The following is a 15,221-nucleotide window of genomic DNA, read 5'->3' as shown; positions in this document are numbered from 1 at the left end:
CATTTTTGTGAGGCATTCAGTTCCTGATGCTGACCCTTTACACTTCTGTGTTTTGAAGTGCAAAAAATAATCCAATGCATGATGGATGTTCTTAAACAAGTCTGCATTCCTTAATGAAAATGACACAGAACTTAAGTGTTACTGAAGTTTAATTGGTTGCATATGCCTAAGCCACAGAAGTGACAAAGTAAAAACCCTGAAGTCGTATACAATCAAAGGTGTACTCCATCTGCTCTTGTTTTGTCCTCTGCTCTCTTGTTTTTTCCCCTCACTAGTTCAGCTCATAAAACCCTTGCGAAGCAAGTATCACTTGAAGTACTTAGCAGGCTTCTGAATTTTGAACAGGGCACTTAACCAAATCATTAACAACTAAAGGATTTTTGGATGACTGGGCTGCAGGTTTTTGTACCTCTGTGCTGGTGAAAAGCTTTTCTCCTCATCTGATGTTTCACTTTCTTCCAAAAGTTAGTCTCCCGTCTTATAACTGACTTATTTTGGCCAAACTATGTATCCTCTGACCCCTTTTATCTCATTCTTGTGTAAGATTTAGTAGATAGCTAGGACAAGGAATGGATATTGTCTCCCTTTACTCCTATAGTCAATCAGTAAAATGCTGGGTTTGCTTCCTCAATTCATCTTTTTTGTTTTCACTTGATCTGGACTGATAGCTTCAAATGTCCTTATAGCATTTAATGTCCTAATGTCAGCCTTTAGCATGCTATTAGTTTGTGCAGTGCTTTATTAAAACTGCCAAGAGAACAGTCTACCAAGCTTAACTACAGTTTTGGTCTAATAGCAAGAGTTCCTCCTGATCATGTATCAGCGGTCCTGTTGGTCACTCAGCACTACCGAGGTTTTCTTTTGGTTGGGTGTGTTTTTTTTTTTTTTTAAGCTTTCCTTGTAGTTGAAGGCAGGATGGGCTAAGGGGGGGGAGGGAGGCTTTAGAGAAATTCAGGCAGAGTTAAATAAATAGTAGTTAAAAGCTGCAGTTAGTGTTAGTCAGCTGGCCAAGGTAAGGAGCACTGTGCCAGTGAAGCATAGACAGACTGAGGAAGCAGAGCTGCGGCTGCTGCAGACTTTGCTCTGCATCTTAATCCCTTGCTCTCCATTTCCATTCCAGCTGGTGACCTGCAGCTATCCTCTTGAAACAGTCAGTGTCTGGATTGGGATGAGGAGGTACAGAGCACATTTGTAATATAGAAAACTTTTTACATCTGAGTAATCTTAAAGGGGAAACTGTCTAATAGAGTTCATTCTTCTGTTGGTTAGGTTGATCTGGACAGGGGGTAACATCACTTCCTTCTTGGTGTGTTTCCTGGCAGATTCAGAGAATTGTCACACGTACCCTATCTTTAACCATGTCAAAGCTGCTTTAAGAGCGACTGTAAAGGAAATCCATGATTGTGCTAGTTCTCTCCCCCACAGTTTAAACTCTTAGCACTGTTTTGCTAGTATGAAGCCTTTCTATGACCTCTGTTTAATAACTTTTCCAAGTACTAACTGTTGAGTAAAGAAATTGTTTCCATCTTTTCAAATTACAGGAAACTTTTTTTACTCTTATCAATAGTGGTGTGTGATGTTAGTGATGTGTTTTTTGAAAGTCTAGAATGAGTCACTGTAAAGTCACTGAAAGGACACTAGTTACCACATTTACCCTTCTGAATAAACTTCATTTACATTTTTTAATGCTGTCTTGCCACAGAGTGCCTGCCCTGAAAAGAGGCTGAGGCAGATTGGTACTAAGTAAATATTTTTAAGTCAGGAAAAAAAAAAAAAAAAAGGAGGGAAATATCCTCCCTTTTATACATCTTTAGTAAAGCTGATAGATACACTGTTGTCTGAGGAATGGTATCTGTCTGGTGTCCCTTCATTTTGACTGCCAATAAAACTATTGGTTTTGTTTTTCTGTATTTAAGTTCATAGTTATTAATGTGAAAACATGCCTTTATCTAATTTAAATAGTCTAACTTCTTGTTGACATGTATTTTCCTACTGTGTTCATCAAGAATATTTTAGAAAATTTTAATCTTGCAATTCTCTTGGGATGAAGCACCTGTGACTACAGACATAAAGCCTCCAATGTGTTCCAGGTGTTCTCAGTGGATTTAATTTAAACTTCTTTTAATGACTATTACTGTACTTGATTTTTGTGGAGGATACTATACAGTAATAGTTTCAGGTATTTAATACTAGCACTGTGTCCCTGTGCTGCTTTTGCCAGCAGTGAACCCTGGTTCTGGGCTGATTAAGGCTGGAGGCTCTCCACATACTCTGTAGTTCTCAGACTGCAGGTTAATGTGCTTCTGGAGAACTTGCTGCTGCTGCTTGGGAAGGTATAGTAATGATGCTTTTCTCTTAAAAAGCCAGACAGGAGGATTACGTCTGATATTACAGCCATGTATCTCAACTGATAATTTCTTGTGGGCAGAACTTTTCGTCAAGCTAAAAAGCAAATTTTTGAGGAACAGACTTTTTGTCTAAGGAGCTCTTGGTATAGATCTTGGTATGAAGACAAGTACTCTCAAACTTCAGAGCAGTGTGAGGGAGGTGAGAGCTTCCACAACTGAAGGGGCCTAAGTGACTTCTGTTTTAGCAGTTGCTTTTTTGATCTGCAGGGCTCATTTCCTGCTCCTCCACTGCTTGTGCTGCTCCCTCGCTGTACAACCTCTCAGGCCAGAGGCTGGATTGCATGTTGGCTGTTTGCATTGTAACTTTGCCTTGAGCAAATTACAATGAGCAAATTACATTGAGCAAACCAGGGAGTTTTTCCCTGGTACAGGGATTTCTAACCCTGTTAGTCCTGGTGGAGCCCGTCAGTTGAAAGAGACAAAAAGTCTGAGGGGGACAATAAGTCATGTTCAAAAGTAGAAAACTTGAGATGATGGCCCTCAAATTATGTTATGTAGCACCAACAGGTATTACTTTTTTAACTTTTCTAAAAACCTTCCTGGAAAGGGAAGGTAGGCAATGCATTGGTGCCAGTACGCAGAAGCAATATCTCGGAAATTTATGTGAAAATTCATTCGTATGACTGGGTTTTTAAACAAAAATTCCTTGATTACAGAGTTGCCTTGCTTTAATTTTTTTTTTTCTCTTTTGGTTACTTTGACTTTTTCTTCTTGATGTGTTACCTAGCTTGAAGTATGTTTGTTTTAAACTTAAAATTACTATTATTTGCCTAGAGACCAGGCATTCTTCTTCGTGTCGTGACCTCCCCAAATACCACAGATTTTCTGTAATAATGCTCCACTTAAAAAAAAAAAAAAAAAAAAAAAAACCACATCCTATGTGTGCAGTCTTAGATTTTTTTTAAACCCCTATGAAGAGAGATTAGTAATTGCTTATGTTATTTCCTTCTAAAAGTTGTGATGTTAATACCCTAAAGGCTTGTTAAGGTGTAAGTAAACATTCACTTTTGAACCAGTCCAGTTTGAGTGTTTTTTCAGAAATATAAAACAACTCAAGCACAGTATAAAACTAATGCAGAGCAAAATGCATGGTACCTACTGAAGTAAATGCTATGTATAGGAAGCATTTAATTAACTCAACCTACATAAAAGCAGTTTAATTTTTCTTTTCTGTGGAACTGTCTGGTAAATGAGGAGGATAAGGCAGTTTACAGCCAGAACATATAAAAAGGTGATTTAATGGAAACAAACCCTTATATTGTATTACCTGTCTTTATATGAGACAGGTTTTATGTCCTTTATGTCCACCCTTGGTATTCAAGACTGTTAAGATGGATTTTATTTTTTTGCTGTGGAAGACTTGCTGAATCTATCCATCCTAAAAGACGCATTTTCCAGCACATCCACATGGCTTGAGGCTTGAAGCTAGAAACTAGTAATAATAATAGGATTGACAAGGAAGAAGAGTATTAAAAATGTTCTGAATGTAGGCTCAGACCTTCTAGGCTGCTGGGGCTGGACTATGGAGAGTCCAGGCTCTGTTCTTTGGGCATGTAGCTCTTTGTTCCCCATCTCAAGTTACTCCTGAAATAGAAGCTCAGTAGATGAGCTTCCATCTGCCACACCAGTTCCTAGGCTGAAATGACTGAAGCAAGAGAAGACTTAATCCACATAAGATTGATTTCTGCCTGTCTGAATACTCTCAATATTCCTTCCTCCTGGTATCTCAGGAGGAGAAGCAACCCTATAAAGAACAGACTAGTTTTGCTATCTGGAAGTGAAATAAGTCTGGCAGCAGCAGAACAGAAAAAAAATGTAAAAAAAATAATTTCTGTAGAAAAATGAGTGATAGAGGGCTATAGCTATTCCTCAAAAAATATTATCTTCAGTTACCCTGCAGTATATCAACAACCATAACTAATTGCAACAACCTTATCCTGCAAATAATAGGTTGAGGATGAAATGTACAAGAATTCATCAGTATTACTGTCTAAAGTCCTTACACATGTTTCAGTTCTATTCAGTACTTGTTATATCTTCACTTCTCAGTTTCTTTCCCACTTCTATGTCATTTGCAACCTAGCTAATTCCTTGTCCCTCTACTTCAGGCCAAGTTTAATTCAGATTCAGAGCTGAGAACAAACAATAACCATCAGTTGCAGCATGCCACAAGACTAGATCAATTTGAAGAGTCAGAAATTATTTCTGCATAATATGGTGTTACATTCGAGGCTGAAAAAGCTAAGCTGAAACAGCTCAAGCTTAATAAGCCACTAAATGAAACATGAACTTAAAAATCCTTTCTGCAGCTTCCTTTTGTGAGACAAATATTTGGAGCATGGATATGCTTACTGTCTGGAGTTTCCAGCAGTTGCAGTGGCACATAGCATCAAAGCACAGCTAACGTCATCCAGAATTATGGTGTACAAATGGGAATCTGACCTACATGGGGACAGAACTTGGGGTTTGTTTTACTGTGGTGGTAGTTTTCACTATTTCAAGATATGCACACACTGACAGTACTCCTTAAAAAGTGACTCTAGGATGATACCAAAATCGTTTTATAACAACATTAAGTTCTTATTTCACAATTACCATAAAAAGAAACAATACATAGTACTGTGTCATATAACCTAGCGTAGGTTGAGAAGCAAATCTAGAACGACAGAATTTTGGGAAGGAAGTATTCTTTCTTTGTGACATTAAAAAAAAAAAAAGTAGGGAAAGCTGTTCCTATTGTTTTCTAGAGTAGTAAAAGGAACTGCACATGTTGAAAGTTTCCTGCCATCAGGTTTTGGTTTTGATGTCTGTCAACTGCTCTAAAAAAAACTAGTGTTAAAGAATGTTACTATTGAATTGAAGCTGTTCAAAATAAAGCTTGCCTTTAATTACCAAATGCTCAGCAGAAGCTGAAAATTGCTAGCAAGTAGTATGAACTTAATGCAAATATAAAATAATTGGAAAATGCAACAGTTTTACATATATATTTTTATTATATGAAAATATTGGTGAGAAACATCTTTTACAGTTTTTTTTTACTTTTACAGTTTTTTTTACTTTTTACAGTAAAGAATTATGGATAACAAAAAACATTTTCTGACATAAAACTTCTTAAAATGTTTTGATTCATCTGAAAGATGTAAAATTTCATCTGTCTACATATCTGATTTTAATGCTATGTCTGCTGCCTGCATGTCTTCCAGGGGTTTGCTAACGCAGCTGCATGAGTGTGTTTGAAATAACCAATGACACAAACAACAAACCTAGTTTAACAGCAGCAATTTTAAAATAGGTTTTTAAAAAGTGTGTGTGTGCATATATACATCTTTGCTTAGAGAGATGGACAACAGCTGAGAAGATTAATACCTTGTCCTAAAATTTATGTAGCACCCATTCAATTTACCCACTGTAAATACATTTTGTAGTGTATAGAACATGGTCTTAAATAATTAGAACTAGAAACATATTTCTTTTTTTTTTTTTTTTTTTCCTACACCTAGTGAAAAGGATCAGCTTCTGACCTCTAGTATTTTGAATACTGCAAGAGGAAGTTACAGCATGAGTTTTCTTTGAAAAATGTATTTGTAGAAAATCACATTGTAGGGTTCCTTTTTTGTGCTAAATACTTCTTGATGAGTTGTCAGCTCTACAAAATCTGTAAGGAAATTTCTGTTCTGAAAGGAAAACTGAAACCTTCCTTGTCCTCCACTAGTAATGAGGACCTTGCAAGCCAGGCTGATGCTGACATTCAGCTTAAGTCAGTTTAAACTGACTGGAGGTGGAGTCTGTTCTTCCATGAGCAAACTTAATGCCAAGTTATTCTGTGATATCTGTGTTAACTTTACGGTAATATTTGGGATAAAAAGCATTTAAATGTAATGATAATATATAATTCCCAATAGCATATATACTCTACATAGTATACAGTAGCAGTTTTCAGCTATTTGTGCAGTGTTGAATTTAAGCTAATAACTTTCATTGTCTCTGTTTATTCCGATTTAATCGGAAAATGCCTGTTTTGTGTCTTCCTGTGCACTCGATTCCAATGTAAACACAGGTATTTACTTTTTAAAAAAGGGTTATGTCACCTGTCTTAAATTTATGGTAAAAATCCAGCTTTACCTTTGCTTTATGATACAGTATTTTATGGTTACATCATGATTTGGAATCCAAGGTACCAGAGGCTAAAATGGTAAAGTCCATTTGAAATGGAGATAAAGGCTTTAGATTAATGTTTCTCCCACGTACGTTTCTGCTGTCGCAAGAGATACGATCCTTGTCTGGAATCTTAACACCAATGAAACTTTTTCTGTGTATGAATGTAAACTGCATTATTTTTGGTCTGCAAGTTTTGTTGCTTCTGCTTCTGTTTGGATTTCTCAGTACCAATGGTAAAGGGAGATAAGTTTTGTTTGCTTTTTTGTTGTTGTTTATTTGGCATGGAAAAAAATGATAATACTTGCTACTTTTTTTGTAAATTTGAGCCATGGATTGGCTAGGAAACTAAGTTTGATGTGCAGTTAATTTACAATATGGAGTAATAGTGCGTATGTGAATTAACAGTGAGTATCAGAAAGTCATTCTAGTAATGTGTAGTCTGCAAGAAAAAAACATCTCTGAAAGAGAAATTGCTTTGAGTTTGCCAACACTGAGACTATGCAGGGTTGTTCTCTTCACTCAGCAAAAAGAGTTTGGAATGCAAAATACTGTCCTGGTACATATGTGTCCTGGTGCTGTTTGAGGGAAAGCTATCTGTTAAAGCTTTTTGCTTTGTATTTAGAAGAATAGTTGACACCTCTCATTCTACAAGGTATTTAAGTTCTGTTTGCAAGTAACTTCAAGCTTGCCTGTTGAAGTTGATTTTTTTCTTTCTTCAAGCATATGTAGAGGTTTAGCAAAACTAGCTACAGGTAGATAAGCCACATTTTCTTGTTACAGATTTCTGGTTCTATGTGATTTACAGTCAAGTTAAAAACTTGCATAAAATCAAGGTGCTTCTACCTTCCAAAGTTGATAGCTGCTTTGGAAATTCCTCATTGGAGGGTAGAGGGAGACACTACAACATATCTACAGCTGTTGACTTGTACCTAGCAAAGTGAAGACATAAGCTGCTTTCAGAAAAGAGTTCTCTGCAGCAGGTGGTTATTTTTCTGAGATCTGCCAAGAATTTGGCTTAGTCACATTAGGATTCCCTTTAGAGACAAGCTGAAAGTGTTGCAGGCTTTCACGTTTCAAGATGCTCAAAAAGATGTCGTTGGCACTTAAGAGCTATATTAGGTTGACAAACTTTCATCTGACTTTTTTTACTTGCCAGTTTGTCATTGTACCTCTTACAGCATTGGTATTAAAGGACCTTTCTTTCTTTGCTTTTTCTCTCTGGGGTTCCTACACAATAAATACTGTTTTACTTGGGGGGAAGCCCTTTTCATACAGTGTTTCCCAGGGGATCAGCTTGGTCTGAACTACTTACCCCTGCTGATAACTTCAACCAGATGCAAAATGCTGGATGGTTTGTGTGTGTGTGTGAATGTTGTCTGTACATGACAAAAGTAAGCAAGCAGTTAAAATAGAATTTTAATATACCATATCTGTGAGTAAGATTTTTTTTTAAATCAAAACAGAAAGAAGAAGGAAAAATTCAAGGACAGCTTAATAATTCAGATTCTAACCAATATATCAGAGAACTGAAAGATCAGATAGCTGAGCTGCATCATGAGGTAAGTGATAAAATTCTAATGTCTGATCACTTGCACATTTTGTCATATTTTAAATGTAGTAAGTCTTGCTTTTCTAGTAGCTATTATAGCTTCAGAACCTGATTTTGCCAATGTAAATTATTTTAAATGAATGAAATTAACTTTTGTATGTCAGTCTTGCCCTTGTATTCTGGGATGTAAGAGAAGAAAAATCTCCTTAATTATACGATTTCACATTAAGTGAGACCAGCATGTTCCATCCTGTTCTCTCCTTAATTTCATGAGTTGATCATACATTGTGCTGTGTTTATTTGTTGCATTCAGAGCTATGTGCATGAAAATAAGCCCCTTTGTCTTTATTTGTTACATCTTTTGAGGATAATTCAGTTAGAAACTAAACTTCATTTGTACAATGAAGCTGAAGAGTCTGTGGAGATCTCTTTTGGTACTTGCTATTGTGAGGATGAATTTTATGTGGTAGCGTACCGAGATTGCTTAAAAAGAAGAAGGATGCTTGCTTAATATCAGTTAACAGATTAAGTTTTAAACTGCCAAAACCTTTAGCCTATGAAATTTGTCTTCAGACTTCCTTGCTTTAATAGTTGTAGTAACTGTCTCTTAGTTAAAAAGATCAGAAGGTCTTGAAACCGAAATGGCTTGTGTAACTGCTGTGCTCACTGGCTCATTTCAGTTTGTCCTATGTCGTGAAGAAATGTCTTTACTTAACACTGTTATGTGCAAAATGCCCAGTCATCTTTGCATTTTAGTATACTTCTGTATGCATTCTAATAGACAGCTCTGATAGTGTAGCTTAAAGTTGTAGTATTGTAGATAAATATAACCTATTAGTTTTGTTTGCCTTTTTGGTTTTGTGAAATAAGCACGTCCCTTCTTTAAGTGTAGTTAGTGTTTTTGTAACAACCCTAGTAGATTCAGACTCTTAGGACCCATCCCTTGAGAGTTATAATATAGCAATGGCTCTTGGAATGCTGTCTCTTCCATAGATAAAAGATCTCTAGGTCTCTAGGGCCATCAGTCCAGCACCTCTACTTATCACTAAGCTTACTTAAAAAATAAATTTAAAAATCAATAACCTGGCATTTTCCATTAAAGGACTATAACTAGCTTGCTTTGTATGAGAAAGTTGCTTGTAGAATTCCCAGAAAGCCAGATGCATTGTGGGGAAAAAAAAAAAAAAAAAAAAAACTGTACTGGTTCTGCTCAGTGTAAGTTTAAAAGATTAAAAAAAAGTTTTGGAGAAAAAGTAGGGTTACTGTTGGAAAGATGTTGCATAATTTTCTGTATACGAGCAATTGTCATATGCCTGTCTGAGCAACAGTGTTTTCAGGAAGGCAAACAGTTGTTTGTTTTTATTGTGAACAGGTTGAAAGGAAGGTTATATTTGTTAGCTGAGAGAACTATGATGATTGAGTCATTCTAGTGATTCCTAAACAGTTAAGTCTGGACAAATCTTTAATAGCATTTCTGTTTGCTTAAAGGAAAAGGCCAGCTAGGGAGTATACAAATCTCTACAAAGTTCACATAATTCCATGTAGAAGAGCACTTCTCTCCCAGAGGTGCACTTTATTATGGCTTACTGCTTACCTAGTTTGGAAATTAAATTATAGGAACAAAATATCTCATTCTAGAATATATAGAAACAGCAGCAAGAAACCCTTATATACTAAACAAGTTATAAGCTGATAGCATCTCTGAATGCATCCTTACAGTGTTTTTTTTTAAATCCTGGAAGTCCTTGTTTACTAATCACTTTTTTTCCCTGTACTTTAATATCTCTAGTTGTCTAGTATTTAAATAGAAAATTTAGAGGGAAAGTAACACTTCAGACACAATCAGGCTTTATGGAGGGAAAGTAATACTTAAGGCTTTATTTTGAGCATAACCCACTGGGCTGATTTTTATGATAATGTAAGATTAAGTCTGAAATGTAGGTAGTATTTATGGGTAGGTTGATTCTAATGAAATCTTCAACATAGCTGCTAAGTGAAGAACTTCATTTGCAGTGTTTTCTGGAAAAGCAAAATTTAACTGGCAATAAGAAGAGGCAAAAATGTTTGCTCTCAACTGCTAAATGCTAGGACTAGTATACTTCAGTCAATACCAATTAAAATAAACTAAATTAAATCTGCACTGAAATGTCTTCATGTGTAGCTCTATTAATGACCATACTTGGCTGCTTTTTTTTTCTACTTTTGCAAAAGCTGGGGGAAAAAAAAAAAAAACAACTCTGCAAATTCATCTTCCTGAAGACATGGTGATAGCTCCTAGCTGGCTAAAGGTAAAAGGCACTGGTAAAGCAATATAGTTCTTAGTGACTGTATGAACTTAACACTTCATATATTTTACCTGCAGAGCTTTAAACTGGACACCAATTAATGCAAAAGTTATAGCTGGGTGAAGTGACACAAGGTTCTTGGCGATGCCAGGATACTTACTGATGATTCTGCTTATTGAACACTCTTCCTTGCCAAACGCTTCTAGCAGCACTGAATTCTTACAGAAGCTTACATCAGAAAAATTGCAGATTCTCAATCTGAAGGCTGGAACAAAATGAAAAATCATGTATTGAATGAATACAAGTAATTGGAATGAAGTCCATATTAGCCTTCTGACAAACACTTTTGTGTCTTTGGCCAGAAACGAGTGCATGTGTCCCTATTATCAGTGGAACCTGGAGTAGTGAGATACTCTAATTCCATCCTGTGATGCGATCATGCCAGTGGAAGGTCTCCAGTAAGAAACACCAGCAAGTGGGGCAGCAGGAGTTGGTTATTAATGCTGCCTGGGGCCTCAAGCTGAATCCTCCCAGTGAAAAGTTGGGTTGTGGGTGTGCTACTACAGAGCAGGAGCAACAGGCTGCTGCGGATGTGGCACATCTTGACTTTGTAATGGAAAAAAGTTGACACCCAAATTTCAGTTACCATACTGGAATAGGTGAGAGAAGTAACCCAAATCAGCTACGTTATCAGAACTCTGTGCACATAATGTAAGATTATAAATTTTATTTTTATTTCCAATCCTCTGCCTTTTGTTGCCATCTACATAATTCATTTTGGCCTGCCTTTTCTGAGCTCTGACAGGCTGTAGTTCCTGTGAAGCAGCTTTATTACTTGTCATAAAGTAACCAGTAAGCTTGGTTCCCCTGTCTTTGGCACAGAAGTCAGATCAGATGAGTGTCATTTGACCTTACAATTTAACCTGCTCTAAATGATGTAATGTTAATGACATAAGTTTACAGGCACTGCAAGATTTGTAACGGGTTACGTATTGTCAGATTGTGTACTGAGTGCTTGTATTTCAGTGAAGTTTCCTTTGATTAGACTCTAAGGTATGTAAAAGCATCTTCTGTGAAATGTTTTCACTATTCAAGAAACTGTCTCACTTCAGCAGGTAGCACGGAAATGAACAGTTAATGTTTGTGGGGGGAAAAATACATGGAAATGTTGAGCTGCTTTGAATTTCCATTAAGTAAAGAGCTTAAGGAAAACTGAAATAAATCATAAACTAGTTCTTGTTCATTTCAACATAAATCACATACTGGGAGGAAGAAAAGGGAGGAGGTACTTTATAGTTTGCCACTTTTTTTTACTTTTAATTCAAACTGAATGAAATTAAATGATTTATAAATTACTTAAGTTCTGTATTTCATATGCTACCCCTTTGTACATGCAGTACTTCATATATATTACACAGCAGCTGTCTTTGCTTCCTGTTGGATGTTGCAAGGCTCATATGTGTTACCTAGATTACAGGAGTGGTACAAAAGATTAGAATTGACATGCTTACCCACAGGCTACACTGGCAGACCACAAGACACCTTTGGAGAGAGAAGCAAGTGGTTTCCAGTCTTACAGACTTTGTGATTTAGGACTGAAGTGCTTAAGGTTAAATTGTATTCAAAGCAAAACTGCGTAAAAACTTGTCCTTGTCATACTGCTAGCTGACTTTTGTGTCTCTTGGTATGTTCTAATGAGTTTGTTTTGCTGTTAAATTTCAGTTTCCTTTTTAAGTCTTTAATCTTAGCACAATTTTCATAATAAGCTAAATTCTTCCTAGTATGTATTCAAATACAATAAAGCACGTAGCCTCTATGATTTGGGATTGTAGAACATTATTCCATGCTGTCACTACTGCATGTTGTACATATGCACTGGGGGATAGCTTTATGAAGGAGGAACAGCAGCACACAGAAACTTACTGCTGCTTTCACTCAGAATGTGTTCTTCCTTGATATTTGAGAATCATTGAAAAGAGTATTAAACTCAAAGCATGCAAGAACAATGGAATGGCACTGTATGTCTAAGGGATGAATAATCATGAGATCTTCTTAGTTGCCAATGGAAATTGTCATTGTCCAGGCAAGCTCCAATTTCAGTTTTCAAAAAAGTAGGCATTCAGTGGATCCTCCAGCTACTAGAGTGTTTGAAATTTCACTTCTAAGGTGCCAATTTTGCTTACTTCATTTTTCTTACTGCAGTTCCAACACGCTTTGTATTTATTGTACATTGCAGTATAAGTTTAGGGCTGAAATAGACTCAATTTAAACGTTTTCCTGATTTCACTTAAGCTGCCTAGCTGCTTTAATTTGCTGTCCACAGAAGGCAGGATTATATCTGATATTTAAAACCATTTTTCACACTTATCAATACTTCAGGGATCTGATAGTTGATGAATAAGGAACATTTACTCACTTCTCTCCAGTGCAAAAATCAAGATCCTCAAGTGAAATGGGGGCAGGCATACATTCCTGAAGTTGCATAGATGCCACTTGTATCACTGAAAAATGAGCGACTTGCTAAAGGCCAGGGAGAACGTTCTGGGAAAATACTGCTGTTTGCCTCTTATATTCTTTCTCGGGCATTTGCTATTGACCAATATCAGAGACAGGATATGGAGCTAGTTTTGCCCTAGCTGTTATTCTGTAATCATATATGCTTTTAACAAATAAATGCTTGAAATATTTTGAGAGGAACGAAGGATGAGATAGCTCTCAAATATAAAGATCTTATGCATATGTTTTTGGTGTTTGAATGAAAAACAAAATCCTGATATTAGTGTGCCACAAAGGTCAAGTATTCAAGAGGTTAGAAAACCCTCTGCAAACTGCCCTCGTTAACAGCGTGGCTGATGGAAAAGAAGATGACAGATGTAGCTAGAGCATTATTTTCCAGAATGATTTTTTGAGGTTTTTAGAAGGCTATAATGTAACTTCAAGGGAAATTCTGGTGATTAAATTCTTGCGTATTGACAATGCAGAAAAAGGGTTATGTTTGTGTTTTTTATATTTCTTACTTTTAGTATCTCAAACTTGATGGCTTCTCAAAGAAGTAGTGACCACTAGTTTACTACCTTTCCATTCCCACTTTCCATTCCCACATACAGAGTTTTATCTAGGAATGGATCTGATACTATGTTGTAAGAACCTAATGCAGTCAGTAAGATTCTGATACAGGTGTTATCTCATGGTCTGATCTTGTTCCTGGTGAACTTACATTTTAAGATTGGCTTAATGAAAAGAGATATAAAAGTTGGGGGTTAAATACTATGCTTTTAAAAGATTTTGCTTATGTAATAAAATTCAAGACACTTTAGGTAATGACTTTGAGGATAAATAATGCATAAGATATGACCACAGGAGTAATTGGTAATATGGCTAAAGCTGAGTTAAAGCTACATTTTGCAACTTAAGGTAGTTTTCTAGACTTACCACTGCTGAAACTAAAATGGAGAAGGGAAAGTAAACTCTAGCCATCAGTGTGAAGGATGAAGAAAACATGTACAGGCCACATAATACAACAACCAAGCAGAATTCAGTGTGCTGTCATTTGCAGGAGGAAAGTTTAAACCACATTTTAACAGTTCCTTTGGTCTTAAATACCGTGAATTTGTAGGTAAGCTCTGCTTAAAAAGTGCTCATTTATTTCTTCCTTATTTTTATTTTAGAGGTTAATCTTAAATCAGCATGGTATGCTGAGTGGTTCTGATCCCAAGCACAGTTTAGTCTTTGTACAAGCTGTACAAGTAACTAAATGATGACTGTGTCAACCATGGGTGAGCACAAAATGACACTGCTGTTTGTGGCCACTTGAGTTGCATGAGATCACTCATAACAGCATTCCTAGCTCCTGATTCTCTCAACAATAGCATCTGGCTTTGGTGGTGGCATGCCAGCAGGGAGCATTATTCCTTTCCTCTTCATTTTGTTATTAGGTCATCTCTGAGTCAAATTCAATGCTTAGCAAATCAAATGCTCTGTAATCTGAAACACCACTAGACTGCATTCAGAAGCAGGGTAAATAACTGAGCTTTATTCTGCTGTACTTAGGCTACTGTCATCCAGCTCCTCAATTTGGATGTGCCTGTACTGCTTTGCTGTCATAAGTGACTGCAATGTGGACATGTCTTCCACCCATTCAGAGCTTTAAAGGTTATATGTAGCTTTGGGTGATGGACATAGAAGGATTAACTGTGAGAAATGAATTCTAGTTCAAACTATCAGAAACAAAGTTCTTCACTGAAGACATATTTATAAAGCAGTGACTTGCATGCATCAAATCATATGAGTTAATGAGACAAGATCAGACTTATCAGCATTTAGATCTTGGAAAGAAATATGTAACTTATTTCATTAGAACTGGGGTGAGAACAGCAAGTCCAAAAACGCTTACTGCTTTTCTTGTAACATCTATAGTTGGACATAATGCTCTTCTACTCAGTCTCTTCAACTTATTTCCCCTCCTTGTCTCCTGGAGATAATGAGATTCATGAGAGGTTGGAAGTGTGCTGCTTACTGTCCATGTAGTATGCTCTGTAGTGTACAGGCAGATATGTATTTGGCTTTTTGTGATTGTCACTTTTCATGCTTGTTTTCATAAAAACAGCTGATCTCTAAGATTTCAGTCAATTGTTTCAGTCAATTTCTACATTGTTCTTATTTCAATTTTCACTAAAATTAATGCTTGTTAAAAGTACTGCTTGTTTCTCAATACTGACCGGAATCACATTATCACCTTCTAATAGTTTGTTTTACTGGACAAATGCTTTCAAAATATGTCTTTCTAAATGTTTTCTTACTTGATAAGAAATGCTGTCCCTG

At 36.4% G+C, this 15,221-nt stretch overlaps 1 protein-coding gene across 10 annotated transcripts in view; it reads left to right on the top strand.

Annotated features, from left to right (window-relative positions):
* The window catches only part of EVI5 (ecotropic viral integration site 5), a 65,483-nt gene that overhangs the window by 36,018 nt on the left and 14,244 nt on the right, over window positions 1-15,221 (top strand). For 9 of the 10 annotated variants that reach the window (XM_035332806.1, XM_035332804.1, XM_035332802.1 and 6 more), the window contains one exon: window positions 8,030-8,125. The exons of the other annotated variant lie outside the window; for it this stretch is intronic. In XM_035332806.1, coding sequence (XP_035188697.1) covers window positions 8,030-8,125 — 96 coding nt within the window. The remainder of the gene's footprint in view (window positions 1-8,029; window positions 8,126-15,221) is intronic. 10 annotated transcript variants of the gene reach the window in all.

The sequence above is a fragment of the Oxyura jamaicensis genome, chromosome 8 (assembly GCF_011077185.1).
Source record: "Oxyura jamaicensis isolate SHBP4307 breed ruddy duck chromosome 8, BPBGC_Ojam_1.0, whole genome shotgun sequence".
Classification (NCBI taxonomy): domain Eukaryota; kingdom Metazoa; phylum Chordata; class Aves; order Anseriformes; family Anatidae; genus Oxyura; species Oxyura jamaicensis.
This window is presented reverse-complemented; position numbering and strand designations above follow the sequence as displayed.